The sequence below is a fragment of the Myotis brandtii genome, unplaced genomic scaffold (assembly GCF_000412655.1).
Source record: "Myotis brandtii unplaced genomic scaffold, ASM41265v1 scaffold441, whole genome shotgun sequence".
NCBI classification, from domain to species: domain Eukaryota; kingdom Metazoa; phylum Chordata; class Mammalia; order Chiroptera; family Vespertilionidae; genus Myotis; species Myotis brandtii.
The window spans coordinates 1,991,188-2,006,180 of NW_005366873.1; the positions used below are offsets into that span (position 1 = coordinate 1,991,188).

A 14,993-nucleotide genomic window follows, 5' to 3' on the forward strand; every position below is an offset into this window, starting at 1 on the left:
GTGTCATGTTTATGTCATTGATTCCATGAAGAGGTACTGAGTACCTTTTCCATGCCAGTCCTTCTTCTGGGCACAGGATAGGAAATGACAACAAGGACCAAGTACCCTTGATGAAAGGAGATAGATTTTTAAAAGTAGAGGCACAGTATTTAAGATGTCAGGTGGTGGCAACTGCTATGTAGAATTTAAAACAGGGTAAGGTTATATCAGGTTGGGCACCATCTTTTTTTCTTTTTTAAAATATATATTTTTTAATTGATTTTCAGAGAGGAAGGGAGATGGGGGGAGAGAGAGAGAGAGAGAGAGAGAGAGAGAGAGAAACATCAATGGTGAGAGAGAATCATTGCTTGGATGCGTCCTGGGGATCGAGCCCACAACCCAGGCATGTGCCCTGACCAGGAATCGAACCGTGACCTCCTGTTTCATGGGTCCACTGTCAACCACTGAGCCACTCCAGCTGGGCAAGGTGCCATCTTTTTAAAACTGTTTCTAGAAGGTCCATTTTGGGGTAACGTTTAGGGGCAATGAGGGGCTTCACAAAGCCAGGGAGAGAAAGTTTCCTCCAAGCTGCTCCCCTTCAGGCCTGGGGGTGAGGAAATAAACAGGCCTTTTTGGAACAGTAACATACAGAGGCCAAAGCACCGAGCGTTCTCATTTGTTCTTATTTTAATCACTTTCCAGTTGCCAGTATTTTTAATACCTAAAGCTAAGATTCACATATGGCTTTTACCCCTACCGTGGCATGAATCAGTTCTGTTTTATTTCTTATATTTTGGGGAGCTGCCCTTTCTGCTTTAGTCACCCTGTTCACAGAGCAAGCCTTTCTAATTTGATCGCCGGGGGAGGGTGTGCCGTTTTCCCTGGGGTTCTTTTCTTGGGCTATGATCACAGCTAGTGAGAAACGACTCCATGCTGCCTACTCATACCCCAGGATTTGGCCATCCACACAAACATGATGCTCCTGTGAGTTCACTTTTCTATTTAGAGAAGCATGTCAGCTAGAAATACCTCTACCTCGTTTCCCAGACGCATGCGTGTTGAGCGCGTGGCCAAAATAGCCCCCTGAGTAAGTGGCAGCTTTAAAAGCCATCCAGCTGCTGACTTCGAACTCGAAGGTCAGCAAAGGAAAGTGGAAGCTGGGTTCTGAACAATCAAGGTGGCCCAGAGTTGAATAGTGGTCGGGATTTGCGAGACTTGAACGACTAGACTGAGGCTTCTCCTTGGACTCCTTGCCTGTCACCTGCCCCTGTCGCCTCCTCTGGGAAGTCAGGATGAATGTGCAGGCTTGCTCTAGATGTGGCTATGGAGTGTACCCCGCTGAGAAGATCAGCTGCCTAGATCAGGTCAGTAGACGTTGCTTGGCCTTTGGGAAGAATCACAGATGTGGGAAATTTATCTTCTCACGTAGGGACATGTGGATTCTTTTGAACCACCCACAAAAGATGTATTTCTCACCCTTTCGCAGTTCTACCCAGTTCTAGCTATGTCTTCTATATTGTCTCAGAAAATGTCACTCATTTATATAACATACTGTAGCTGCGTGTTTTTAAATCACCGTTTTATGCCTAAAGCTCTTTTTTTTCCCTAACCCTGAAATATGTAAGAATCCTGAGTCTGAAAAAGGGGCAATTTTGGTAAATCTTTTCTATATGATTTCTAGATATGGCATAAAGCGTGTTTTCACTGTGAAGTTTGCAAGATGATGCTGTCGGTTAATAACTTTGTGAGTCACCAGAAAAAGCCATACTGTCATGCGTAAGTGTTCGATGGCCCTCCCCAACACCTCTTGAGTTTTGTTTATTTATTTTTTAACAAGTAGCCAATCAGAGATTCAAAATCATGCACCCCAGGGGTAAATCCAAGAAATGTCTTCTCAAAGGTTTGTCCTTACAATCACTGATGAAACTTAAGGCAGGACTTTATGCAGTAAGTAAAAAGTTGAAAGTTTCATATTTCTTCTTATAAGTAAAAGATAAAATCTACCCGCTATCACCCCATGTCAAACTATTAAATATTGTCCAAAACAATATAATTGCCATGCTACAGTATATGCATATAGAGCTTTAACAGTTTTTCTTTTAAATAATTTCGGAATCCTTTTGTATTTGTCCAGAAAGTTTTTAAGTGATTATTTCCAGTTACATTTGGTCTTTAAGTTACATATATTGAATTTATTTTTATTTATTGTCTTTAAGACTTATTGTCTGGAAAATCATGAATTATTAAGTTTTCTATTTATTAATTTTTAAAAACAACTGTGCCTTTGAGATAAGTCACTCAATCATCTTCGAGAAAGTACATTTCTAATTTGGCTTTACACCTGTTTTTTGTAGTCACAACCCCAAGATCAACACTTTCACGAGTGTCTATCAGACTCCATTAAATGTAAACAGGAGGAAGTCGCCAGGAGACCTCCATGGGGTAAGTTACTTACTTTTGAATTTCAAAACAGCCTTTAAAGAAAGTTTCTTAGCTCAGACGCCTATTAAGTTTTCAAGTATGTATCTAAATGTGAACTTGCCCATTTTCTCCACATACACACGCATGTAAGTGACAAATGTTGTTGCTATTGGTCCTATCACAGTATAGGGGCCCAGGATAATCGTGCTTGAATATCTGAGGTGCTTGTATCCAGAGTAATCTCTCTGGTCTGCCAGCTTTGGACACATTGATGACAGTTTATACAATAGGTCCTGTATATACTAGGAGCCTGATACATAAAACAACGTTTTTATAGTTAGAAAATGTTACAAAAGCCTTTCCTTTGTTTCCCCCATAACTCTTTTGGTATAGGTAAATTAAAAACCTCTAGTACAGGGGTCCTCAAACTACGGCCCGCGGGCCACATGCAAATACAAATACTGTATTTGTTCCCGTTTTGTTTTTTTACTTCAAAATAAGATATGTGCAGTGTGCATAGGAATTTGTTCATAGTTTTTTTTTAAACTATAGTCCGGCCCTCCAACGGTCTGAGGGACAGTGAACTGGCCCCCTGTTTAAAAAGTTTGAGGACCCCTGCTCTAGTACGACCATTTCAAATCTCTCCTAATTCAGTAGTGCTTAAGATTATTTGCGGCCTCTCTTTCCCCTTGGGGTAGCAGTAGGTCAAAGATATTTTTATTTAGAAGTGATGTTTGGGTGGACAAGGAGGCCACGTTGATCAACCAGCCTCTTTTGAAAAGACCAACAGTGGAGTTTTGTCAGATAACCAGCTGTTGATTGAACACTTGAATTTATTAAAATGATGAATCATTTAACTTCTCCCCCCAACCTCCCCATGCCCCACAAGAAGTTCTTTGGGGTGGAGCTAGTAGCTTTCTAAAATTAGAAAATTACACATTGGATAGAAGGTGCTCTAGAAATCTTCCTTCCTAATGTTACCTCATTTCCTACTGACTCCTGGCTGCTCAGGCCATACTCTTCTCAAAAAAATGTGTATTAGATCAGCCTTAGCCTTATCACGTGGCTCGCTATATATACCATCAAGATTGCCTATTTTGCTAAGTACTTTGCACTAATTTCGAGTTCTTTTTTTAACAAGCTTATATAGCATTTACTGTACATTTTTTGCTTAATTAATTTAATGTACATTGTAGTCCAATAAATTAAATGCTGTTGTTATTCTATTCTACTGGTGAGGCAATGGAGGCTCAGATTGTTGTCCATTTATCATTGGTTTCTGAGGATTCACGAGCCTTAAGAAGTCACAAGCAATCTTAGATTACTGAGAAGGCTAATTCTTTCAGGATTTTGTTTTGATCTCTTGAGGTCTAAGGGCACCTACATGATTATTTTAGAAATAAGTAAGTAAGTACTAAGGCAGAATTCCCTGTTTGGTAGATGTTGTAGAAGAATGAAACATCTAGGTTCTTTTCTATCCAGAGAGTGAACGTTAGCCCTTAGAGCTTCCTTACCCCACTAGTAGTATGTAGGCCTCCCCCCGCCACACACACACTTCTTCCTGCTTCCTCACAATAATCCTGAATCTTGTGGAAGGTCTCTGGGGACAGACACTCCTCAGTGTGGGATTTGTGCTGTGGGAGGGGGACTGCAAAGATGTGGTTATGATTCCTTAAGTCAGTGGCTCTCCAGGGGACATTTGATGATGTCTTTTTTGATGATCACAACTGGGAGGGGGACATCTGGTGGACAGAGATCAGCTATGCTGCTGAATATCCTACAATGCATAAGAAACGCTGCCTTCGTTACGTAGTGTTCATGGCAGCTTCTTAAATCCAAGGGGAAAAGCATGTAAAACCTCTCAATTTATATATTTAAAAATATACATATTGGAGCTGCATTAACAAGCCTAGAAAGTCAATGATGGAAAGTGCCTTGATGAGGAACTAGAATCCCTACATCTGGCTCTGACAACCCACTGAAAACTTTTAGTGAGTTCACTTCTTTTCCCAGACCTTCCTCATCTATAAAATCAATGGTTTAAAATTTAGCTTGTTAATATTGAAGGTTTTGGGGCCCTATTTTAAACCTCATAAATTATGATATTTGGGTTTAGACCTAAAACCTTCGGATTTTTTCTTTTATGGCTAGTCCTTTTTATGTTCTCTTTAAGAAATCTTTGCCTATTTCATGGTCACAAAGATATGGTTGAGATCTCATACTCCCAAGTTGATCTATACATTCAATGCAATACCCAAATCTTAGGTTTTGTTCATGGAAATTTAGTAACTAGTTTTAAAATTGATATGAACATGCAGAAATTCTAGAATGGCCAAGAAATCATGAAAAACAAAATTGTAGGACATAGGTGACCAGATTTCAAGACTTACAACAAAAGTAGTAGTAATTAACTCAGTGTCGTGTGGCATAAGAACAAATAGACCAGTAGCATATAATCCAAGGTCCGGAAATAGAACTTCTCATATATGGTCACTCGAATTACAACACAGGCACCACTGCAATTCCATGTAGCAAGAATGATCTTTAAATAAATGGTGAGGGAGGGATTGGATATTTGCATGGAAAAAACGAACCTTGATACCTACCTCACATTTATACACAAAGATTAACTAAAGATGTGTTATGGATCCAGATGCTAAAGGTAAAATTATAAAACATAAGAGAACACCTACTTGAATCTGGGGAGCCAGCATTTTTACAAGCTCCCTGGGTAACTGTTGCACAAAGTTAAGAATTGCTACTCTAAAGTCTAGTGTTTTCTGAGGTTCATTTAACCTGAATTCTCGTCGTGTGATAAGCTCATGGAGACTTTAAGTCCTTGTAATTGCACCACTGAAGTGAGCTTTGCACACAGCAGGTGCTCTATGCATGCTGCCCATCTGGTGGAACAGCTGAAACCACGAGGAGACTGACAGCACAGTGTGTTGTGGTGCAGTGATGCTGTGCAGTTGAGACTTAGGAAAATCCTCAAAATTCAGCTGTAGATTATTTCTTTTCTTTTTTTCTGATGGAAACGTTACTGACAACATCTTCATTGGTAGGTTGATGAGTCAGACGATGGTGGAAGGTTTAAATCAGTGTTTCAGTGGGACATGGAATCCAAGGATGGGGCGACCACATCTAATGGGCGACCATTGGTGAACGAGGTGAGTTACGAATGGGTTTGGAAACAGAACAGAATGACACCTGTACAAATGAAATGCATTCTCATTATTACTGCTAGACAAATTCAGTTAGGCTTCTCTTATCCAGTTTGTAAATCCAGCTGTCCAGTTACCTTAAGAACTCTTCTATGATGTAAGTGAATCGCAGAAAGTTTAATTGCTTTAGGACATTAGGTTATATTTTTAGTTTGAAAAAAATGAACATTTTGCTTAGCCGAGACCTGCCATATGCCAATAGGAGAGTGTAGTTTTTAGAGAACTTCTCTCTGATATTGACGATGTGTTGTGAGCATTGCAGGGAGGGTGGGGTTGGTAGGGGGAATCTTACCTACCAAATGCATGTGGGGGGGTGTTTGTATGCATTTGTGTGTTTCCTTTTTAGAGACCCTATTGGACTGGATATGGGGAAGGGAATGCTTGGTGCCCAGGAGCTCTGCCAGACCCTGAAATCGTAAGGATGGTTGAGGCTCGAAAGTCTCTTGGTGAGGTAAGGGCTTTAGAAATTATTTTTTTTTAAATATATTTTATTGATTTCTTACAGAGAGGAAGGGAGAGAGATAGAGTTAGAAACATCGATGAGAGAGAAACATCGATCAGCTGCCTCCTGCACATCTCCTACTGGGGATATGCCCGCAACCAAGGTACATGCCCTTGACCGGAATCGAACCTGGGACCCTTCAGTCCGCAGGCCGACGCTCTATCCACTGAGCCAAACCGGTTTCGGCTAGAAATTATTTTAGCCATTCATTTGAATGTTCCTTTATTTTAAAGTGTGGTGGATGGAGTACTGGCCCCTCCCCCAAAGATCCCCATGTCCTAATAACTGGAACCTGTGTATATGTTACATGTCCAGAGGGACTTTTTGGACGTGAATAACCTAAGGATTTTGAGATGGGAAGATTAACCTGGATTATTAGGGTGGCTGCAGGGTAATCACTTGGGTCCTTATAAGGAGGGAGGCAGGAGGGTCGGAGTCAGAGAAGAGGTGACATGACAACAGAAGCAGAGGTCAAGGCCCTTTGGAGCCAGAAGCCAAGAATGCTGGCAGCCTCTGGAAACGGGAAAAGGCCAGGAAACAGGTTCTCCCCAGAGTCTCCAGAAGGAACAGCCCTGAGGGCCGGCTTAGGTTTCTGACAACCAGCACTGTAAGAGAGTCCTCACTTTAGCAGGTTTTCGTGTGAAAAAGGCATTGGTAGCCCAGATGGTGGAAATCCTTAACAATTTGCACAGAATCCCTTCCCGTCCTCCCCACACACCCGGGGCACCTGCCCTTTGAAGAAATCACTTTGGAAAATATGGTTAGTCTTCAGTGACTTTTCCTTTAGCAACTGGAAAGGAAACAATAGAAACACAACTGCTAAGTTTCTGTGTCTTATTAGGAAAACTAATCAGTAGAGATACTAAAAAAGCAAGGAGGGAAAAGTAACTAACATTTTACTCCCAATGCTATTATAAGCATGTCAAACTCCTGGCCCATGGGCCACATGCAGCCCACAACAAATATTCTTGCGGCCCAGCCAATATAATGGTTTGTAAGAAATGCTTTAATAAAAATTTCGTAACTTAATTTTTATAATATTCTGTTATACATAATTATTAATAACGAATGACAACATTTGCTAATGACTGATTACTATAATCGTGTTGCATTCATTTCCCTCATGCACCTTACATGCAAGTGCACCATTTCTCTCCACTAACACTAGCAGTGAATATTTTAGCAGCCAATTGCCACATCTTTAGTTTTGTACTGACTTGTTTGGTGTGCGCAACAGGAAATATTTCGCTTTTGGAGAACAAAAAAAACCAGTTTTATTTGCGTTACACTTATTAATTTGTGCAGTTATTCAGTGTCTGGTAAGTTAATGTTCAAGAAAAAAATACTAATTTTTATTAAAATGTTCTATTATTTTATGTTAACGATGACTCGTTTATTTCAGCCCTTCGTATTCAGCATGTCTCTATCAAAATAAACCTACATTTCTATGAAAATTGAAGCTTTTGTTTTATTGCGGCCCACATCAACTTAAACCTTGTTTATTTGGCCAGTGTTAGCCTTTGAGTTTGGCATGCTTGCTGTAGAACTGTCTCTAGTGGACAAGTTAAGGCAAGGCTTCTGCATATTAATGGATTTATTATCATACATGCCTTTGAGTCAAAGAAATACTCATTGAGGTGTGTCAGGTTCCACATAATATGATGTCAACATGGAAGGGGGGGTGTTTTTTTTTTTACCTGGGGAATATTATTTGAAGGTGTGATTCATTTGTGAATAATAGTTTCCAAAATGTGAATAACATTTTTGGATTCATTCCAGGTGGCTGAATTATTTTCCAGGTATCTTATACATCCAGTGGCATTGGTTCTGATGATGCTTGCTATTGCTATTTTATTAGTTCTCATCCGAAATCATATAGTAGGTTCTCATGCTGACCTTGGTTCTGACCAGCAGGAGTACACAGAAGACTATGAGCAACCTCGGGGCAAGGGGAGCTTCCCAGCCATGATCACGCCTGCTTATCAAAGGGCCAAGAGAGCCAGCCAGCTGGCCAGCCAAGTGAGTGTGTTCGTGCTTAGTCACTATTAATTATGCTAATTTTTGTTATTAGTGTACCCCCAGGAGTCAGATAAAATTCAATGAGACAGTGCTTTTGGACAGAAGGCACCATTAGTGTGGTGTTATGTGGAGAAAACTGTGTTCTTGTCTCTCCCCTATCAGTTATCCTCTGTGCCATGATTGGGCCGCATCCATCAAATGGAGAGAAGACCATGCATCTAACCCCAAAACTGGACCAAATAAGTTCTTGAGGTCACTTTAGCATGAAGGACACTGGTTCTTATTAAGCAGATAGCAGACCCTCCTGAAGAACAGCATAGCTTGCTAGTTAAGACTTTAGAATTTGAATCCTGGCTCTCTCGCTGGCTGTGAGCAAATTACTTAACCTCTCTATGTCTCAGCTACTTTTATGCAAAATAGGGTGAGGAAGTGAGTTAGCATTTGTTAATGTTTAGCAGTGCCTGGTACTCTCTTAGACTTTTCCTGTTAGCATCATTGCTTTTTGAAGTGGAGACTCACCCCAGGTGTGTGTTCACAGTAGCCCCAAGGTGTAACTTCTGGAGAGCTCCAAGGAGAGGTTTTCACAAAGGCCAGTGAGTATGACCTTGACCCTATACTGTCTCCTCAGGTGGAATACAAGAGAGGGCACGATGAGCGAGTCTCCAGGTTCACCACAGTGGCGGATACTCCTGAGCTGCTACGGGCCAGGGCTGGGGGACAGCTTCAAAGTGATGTAAGAAATGATGAAGGTGGAGACTCAGTGATTCTCACTTATGACTCCCCATTCTTTCCTTACTTGGAGAAGGAGGGAGGGGGAATGTGGGAGGCATGTCAGTCCTACACAGGGAACAGGGAGAACTTCCTAAGGTCAAGTATGGGTCGGATCAGATGAGTCAGCTCACAGAGACCTTGTGAAAACTCATGTTTAGAGAGAAAACTTGAGAATAGTATTAGTGACATATCAGATGTATCTGATGAATCTGAAAGAATTCATTTTATATTCTCTCCTTGTCACTGAAAATTATAGACCACAACTTCTAAAGAATTTCTACCACTTTTCATAGTCTAGTTGCTCCATAGGATAAGACCAAGAACTCACTATTGTTCTGAGTGGGAAGCTTAAACACAAGTTCAAGTTCAGCTGAACAAGTGGCTTCTATTTGTCTTGGGTTGAGAAGCCTCTCTTGTCTCCCAGACTTGACTGGCGGCTCCTCAAAGGCAGAAGCCGTATTCCTCTGCCCAGCCCTTCACCTGGCCCACACCAGGTGCTGCACACACACGTGTTGAATTCTACATTGAGTTTCATGTGCCAGGCACTGTGCCAAGTATTGGGAATAAGAAGGTAAATAAGGTGTGCAGGGTCCATCCAGCTATAACAGCTGTGACCTAACAGCTGTGAATAGGGGATTGCAGGGTGTTCCAGGAGCCCTTAGCAAGGCTTCCCACCCGATTGCCTGGTAGATAGCAGGATGGTGACATTCGATTCAAAGTTTGTTTCCATTTTCCAGGTGGTCTACACTGAGGACTATGAACAGCAGAGAGGCAAAGGCAGTTTTCCTGCTATGATCACACCTGCTTATCAGATAGCCAAAAGGGCCAATGAGCTGGCAAGTGATGTGAGTGTCCCGAGCAATGGTGTCCTGTTAGGGGAGGAAACAGGAAGTGACCTGGGCCTGACAAGTCCAACCTCCTGTCTCCTGTTGCATGTGCTGTGGATCCAAGAAGTAGCTTTTCTTCATGGTTGTCAATCAATTTCACTACAATCTGGCACTTTATGTCCAAGCACACTCCCGGGACCCAAACATAAAAAGAACACTCCACAGCCATTTAGTTTTACACTTCTGGCCTCTGTGCATAGGAGGCAGAATTCACCGGGTTTGTCCTTTCCCTTCAAACAGGTGAGGTACCATCAACAATATCAAAGAGAAATGAAGGGAATGGCTGGTTCAGCCATGGCAGCCGAGGGCACATTGACGAAGGACTATGTGGACCAGTGTGGTCAGGTATGTGATAAAAGGACTTTCTGGGAGAATGGCCCTTTGCGGTGGTCAGTTATGTAGCCTGTGACAAAGCCCATGGCCATGTCATCAGAGGTTGGACTGTGGCTTATCTTTGCCCTATTGATGAAAGGTGGACTTTCCAAGCCAGAAAGTCGAGGGCAAGCAATTTCATGGGGGCCATCTTGAACCACTTAGGAAAACAGATTCCAAGCATTCCGCCCCCCCCCCCTTTTTTAAAATAAAGGACCTATATCAAGATGGTGGTTTGCCAAGAATACAGCATTCTCATCTATTCCCTGAAGAACTGTCTCATGGACTAAGACTGGCTACTTAAAAATTTTTTTTTTTAATTTATTTTGAGAGAGAGAGGAAGGGAGAGGGAGAGAGAGAAACATCGATGTGATCGGCTGCCTCCTGCATGCCCCCTACCGGGGATCGAGCCTACAACCCAGGCATGTGCCCTGACTGGGAATCGAACCGGCAACCTTTTGGTGCATGGGATGATACCCAACCAACTGAGCCACACCGGCCAGGGCAGGACTGGCTACTTTTAATCCACTATTGAATAAACACAAAGGGGATCAAAATACTTGTTTTGAAAAATATTTAGCAATTCACCGAGCAGCAGGGCTCATTTTCTTAGCAAGTGGAGTTTCTTATCTGGGTTGCTGGATAAAGCAACATTCCAGAGAATGCAAACCTTTTTCCCAGTTTTACTTCTTAAATGAACTATACTTGATAGGCTGTAAAAAGGTTGAGCTGACAATTACAAGCTACTTTTTATTTGCACATCCCTGTCTGTTTTCTGGTACTAGACAGATGTCGCAGGGGAGAAAGTAAACATCATTTTTTTCACGGTTGTAAGTAAAGAATATTGGAAGACCAATTGTGTGTACTGGAAGAGTACATTCAATGAGCTTAGTTAATATTTTTTTCTTAATTGGGCAGTTGTGTGAAATGTTGGCAGTAGGTAGACTCTATAACATAAATGACTCATTCCACATAATTTATAAAAGATAACAAATAACTTATTTCTCTTCTTCAGAGAAACAGGTTGCCCATGTGCGGATGCAATCATGTGAAGATAGTTTGTGACTCCATTGCAAATGTCTGCCTGAGCAAAAATACTTCGTTTTGAATTAAAAAGGCCATTTTATGAAATTCCATAATAAGTTAGTTAAATGGTCTCCGAGTGCTTTAAACTCAGTGGAAATACTTTTTTTTTTATTTCATGTTTTAAATATGTTGTTAAGAAGGCTCAGGACAACTTTTAAAAAATCTGTATCTGGCGAAAATGATTTTGTTCTAAACGTGGGCCTGAGAAAGGTAGCATTCAGGACGACTGGAAGAGAGGAGGGCTTTCCTGGCATCCACTCAGAAAGGAATTCTCCATTATCCATGGGTCTGGGAGGCTGCGAGAGTGTCATGATTTATCTGGCAAAAATGACTATGATGATAATGAGAATAGCCACCGTTTACTTAGCGCTGACTGGGTACTGGGCCCCAGGAAGTATCGCTGACTCCACAGTCTGTTGCCTTAACCACCACGTGGCACCACTCCTGGGGTGATCGCTGGAATGTCCAATGTGGACGGGCCTCAGGGGGAACAGGCTCTAGGAAAGATCATTGCTCACTTCTCACCCGTGCAGGGAGGGGAACGTTACTGATGGAAGGTTTTGATCAACTCAGCAGGGTTACTTGGAGGACTATGAGGAGCACCGAGGGAAGGGCAGCTTCCCCGCCATGATCACCCCAGCTTATCAGAACGCCAAGAAAGCCCATGCACTCGCTAGTGACGTAAGTACCACATTGGGACGACCCGCAGGTCCACAGAAGCAGAGAAGTGAGACTGAAGGCGGTGCTTGCTGAAACCTACACACGGATACATTTATTAGAGCCGAGTCAAAGTAGAATGCTAGCCCTCAGTTTCTATCCAGATTTCTGGCTTCCACTGCTTTTGTTCAGACTGTTTGGTCCCATGTATCTGCTTCAAAAGAGATTGATATGAACAAAATGGCATACCTCACTGTAGGTCAGCTGAAGCCAGTGCAAATGCTGGCCCAGGCAGGTACGCTGGGGCTAGGACACTCTTTGCAAAATAACCCATCTAGAAATCGAGCATTTTTTTAAATACTTTATTTTTAAGAATTATTTATTTGTATTCATTATTTTATCTTATTCCCTGGAGTGTGGTATTTTTTTAAGAAAATGTATTTTTTTCAAAATTTCCTTTTTATTTAAAGAAATGGTTCTTCCTAAGACAATGTAGAATACTCATTTTTCTCCCAAGTTGGCCAGGGGCACACAAATGTAAGAATTTCTGATTTGAGATTAGTTGATTTGTTTCTTTCAATCTTTTTTTTTCACTTTTAATTTCTTTATTGATTAAGGCATTACATATGTGTCCTTATCCCCCCATTACCCCCCGACTCATGCCCTCGCCCCCAATCAAGCACTTTTGATAGCTGATTAGAAAAGTCATATGATTATCAGACTGGGTGTAACCCAGGTGATAAAATGATTTTTATTTGCAGAAGGTTGGCCAGCTGCCGGTCCTTGAGAGACAGGCTATAATTAAACTTGGTAAAGTGACACACACACTGTGTAGAACTAAGACACCAACTTGAACTTGGTCTATAATTGGAAGACAGGCATTCAGTTCACAGCCCTTTGCCCTTCTCAATTACTCGGTTACTATTCAGTTATTAAACCTGTTTACCCAGAGCAATACACTTGGACCCCGAGGGGAAATAGAAAGACACATTCATCTCTCTGCCCCTCCTCAGCAGACAAGATGAGAAATGATGTTGAAACCTATGGCAGACTGGGTTTGGGACTACACCTTTTTTTATGCAGAATTAGAGTGCGAAGTGTGAAAAGGGCCAGTAACTTTTTTGTAGTGAAATTCTTGTTTTTATTCTTATTCACCTTATTTACAAATGTGATCCTGTTTATTTCAGTTGACAATTACATTACATAGACAGAAAATTTATAGAGTATTTCTAGGGTGTGAAAATGAGCCACTTTCCATAATGACAGTGGTTCTCAACCTTCTGGCCATTTAAATACAGTTCCTCATGTTGTGACCCAACCATAAATTATTTTCGTTGCTACTTCATAACTGTAATGTTGCTACTGTTATGAATCGTCATGTAAATATCTGATACGCAGGACAGTCTTAGGCGACCCCTGTGAAAGGGTCGTTCGACCGCCAAAGGGGTCGCAACCCACAGGTTGAGAACCGCTGCATAAAGATGTACTGACAGTGCACCAAATGAAAGTGACCTGGGCCAATAACATTTTAATACGAAAGGGACTAAGTGGTATGTGGGTTGTATGGAGAAAAAAAAACACCCATATGATATTTGTCCTTCAGGAAATTCTGTGAAGTGAATGTTGACATTAAGTGTGGGGTAATTTGAGGGTAAGTTCTGCCATGGAGCATGCAGACAGCAACTCTGGACCCTCTTTGTGTGTATCTTTCAGATAAAATACAGGCAGGACTTCAACAGGATGAAAGGTGCTGCTCATTACCACTCCCTCCCGGCCCAGGACAACCTGGTTCTGAAGCGGGCTCAGAGCGTGAACAAGCTTGTGAGCGAGGTGCGTATGGGGGACAGTCGCTACTGCTTGCTGTCACTTCCTTTAACCCCCATAAAGGCAGTGAAAGGACAAATTCCATGTAAAGCCACATGCACTACACCTGGGCTGCCAGTTCCCAAAGAACAAATGTGCAGTGAAAGCAATTCACAGGCGAGCCCAGAACAAAACCAATTCATTAAATAACAAATTTAATTTCTGATGGCTCAAAAGCTTTTCCCTGAATTCCTACAGGGCTGAGCTATTCAGAGCTTCCAGGCAATAGATTTCTAGTTGCCAGAATATCAGGTGAGCTAACCTTTAGAAATATGCGTCATCCTTATAGAGTGGGAATCAACGGACAGGAAGTGGCTTGAACTTGAACCTCTCCCAATTCTCTCATCATTGTAGTCAAATTCCCAAGAAAATTGTGGGTACTACATGAGTCACCTTTACCTTAGAGGCTGAACTGGCTGCCAGAGGGTGTGTTTTGTTGGTCCTACCCAGTGATTAAGATATTTAGAACTGTTAGGACTCTTCCGGCAAGGAAATCTCCCCTCTAGTTGTCCATGTCCTTTTCAAGCCCCAGAGTCTCATTTGCATTACCTATCTGGACCCTAAAGGCATTTGAGTTGGCAACAGGTCATATAAGGGAAGAATGCTATGTGAATGTTTGCTGAACCTTGCTCTTTTTTTTTTCTTTTTAAAATATTTTATTGATCTCAGAGAGGAAGGGAGAGGGAGAGAAAGAAAGAGAAAATCAATGATGAGAGATAATCACTAATTGGTATCTGCAACTTGGGCATGTGCCTTGACCCTGACTGAGAATTGAAGCATGACCTCCTGGTTCATAGGTCGATGCTCAACCACTGAGCCACGCCTGGTCACAGGGCATTAGATCTGGGTGGGACCTTTACAGCCTGCAGGCCCTTCCTTTGTCATAGGCCTGGAAAAGCAAAAGTGTCTCGTTCTGGTTCAAAGAGACTTTCAGGGACAGAACTGGAACTAGAAGGCTGACAGCATAGTCCTGCCATCCAGGAACAACAGTTACCATTTTGACCTTTTTCTATGTGAATATTTTATAAACAAGTACATGAATGTAAGAACATAAAGTTTCAGAATTAGAATTCAGCTGTACTTTTTTATTTTATATCCTATTGTGAGCATCTTGCATGCCTTAGAAGGCGTATTGCCACCCTATCCTATATAATAAAAGGCTAATATGCAAATCAACTAAATGGCAGAAAGATCGCTATGACGCACACTGACCAC

General features: G+C 41.8%; 1 protein-coding gene across 10 annotated transcripts in view; it reads left to right on the top strand.

The window, feature by feature from the left end:
- Positions 1-1,092: 1,092 nt before the first annotated feature.
- NRAP (nebulin-related anchoring protein) overlaps positions 1,093-14,993 on the top strand; it is a 64,406-nt gene continuing 50,505 nt past the window's right edge. For 2 of the 10 annotated variants that reach the window (XM_014546361.1, XM_014546367.1), the window contains exons 1-11: positions 1,093-1,343; positions 1,661-1,755; positions 2,334-2,421; positions 5,463-5,567; positions 5,968-6,072; positions 8,035-8,142; positions 8,771-8,875; positions 9,651-9,758; positions 10,041-10,145; positions 11,832-11,939; positions 13,629-13,745. In XM_014546361.1, the coding sequence (XP_014401847.1) occupies positions 1,272-1,343; positions 1,661-1,755; positions 2,334-2,421; positions 5,463-5,567; positions 5,968-6,072; positions 8,035-8,142; positions 8,771-8,875; positions 9,651-9,758; positions 10,041-10,145; positions 11,832-11,939; positions 13,629-13,745 (1,116 nt within the window). In that variant the 5' untranslated portion in view covers positions 1,093-1,271. The remainder of the gene's footprint in view (positions 1,344-1,660; positions 1,756-2,333; positions 2,422-5,462; positions 5,568-5,967; positions 6,073-8,034; positions 8,143-8,770; positions 8,876-9,650; positions 9,759-10,040; positions 10,146-11,831; positions 11,940-13,628; positions 13,746-14,993) is intronic. The other 8 variants (XM_014546365.1, XM_014546366.1, XM_005874518.2 and 5 more) reach the window with 6 other exon arrangements.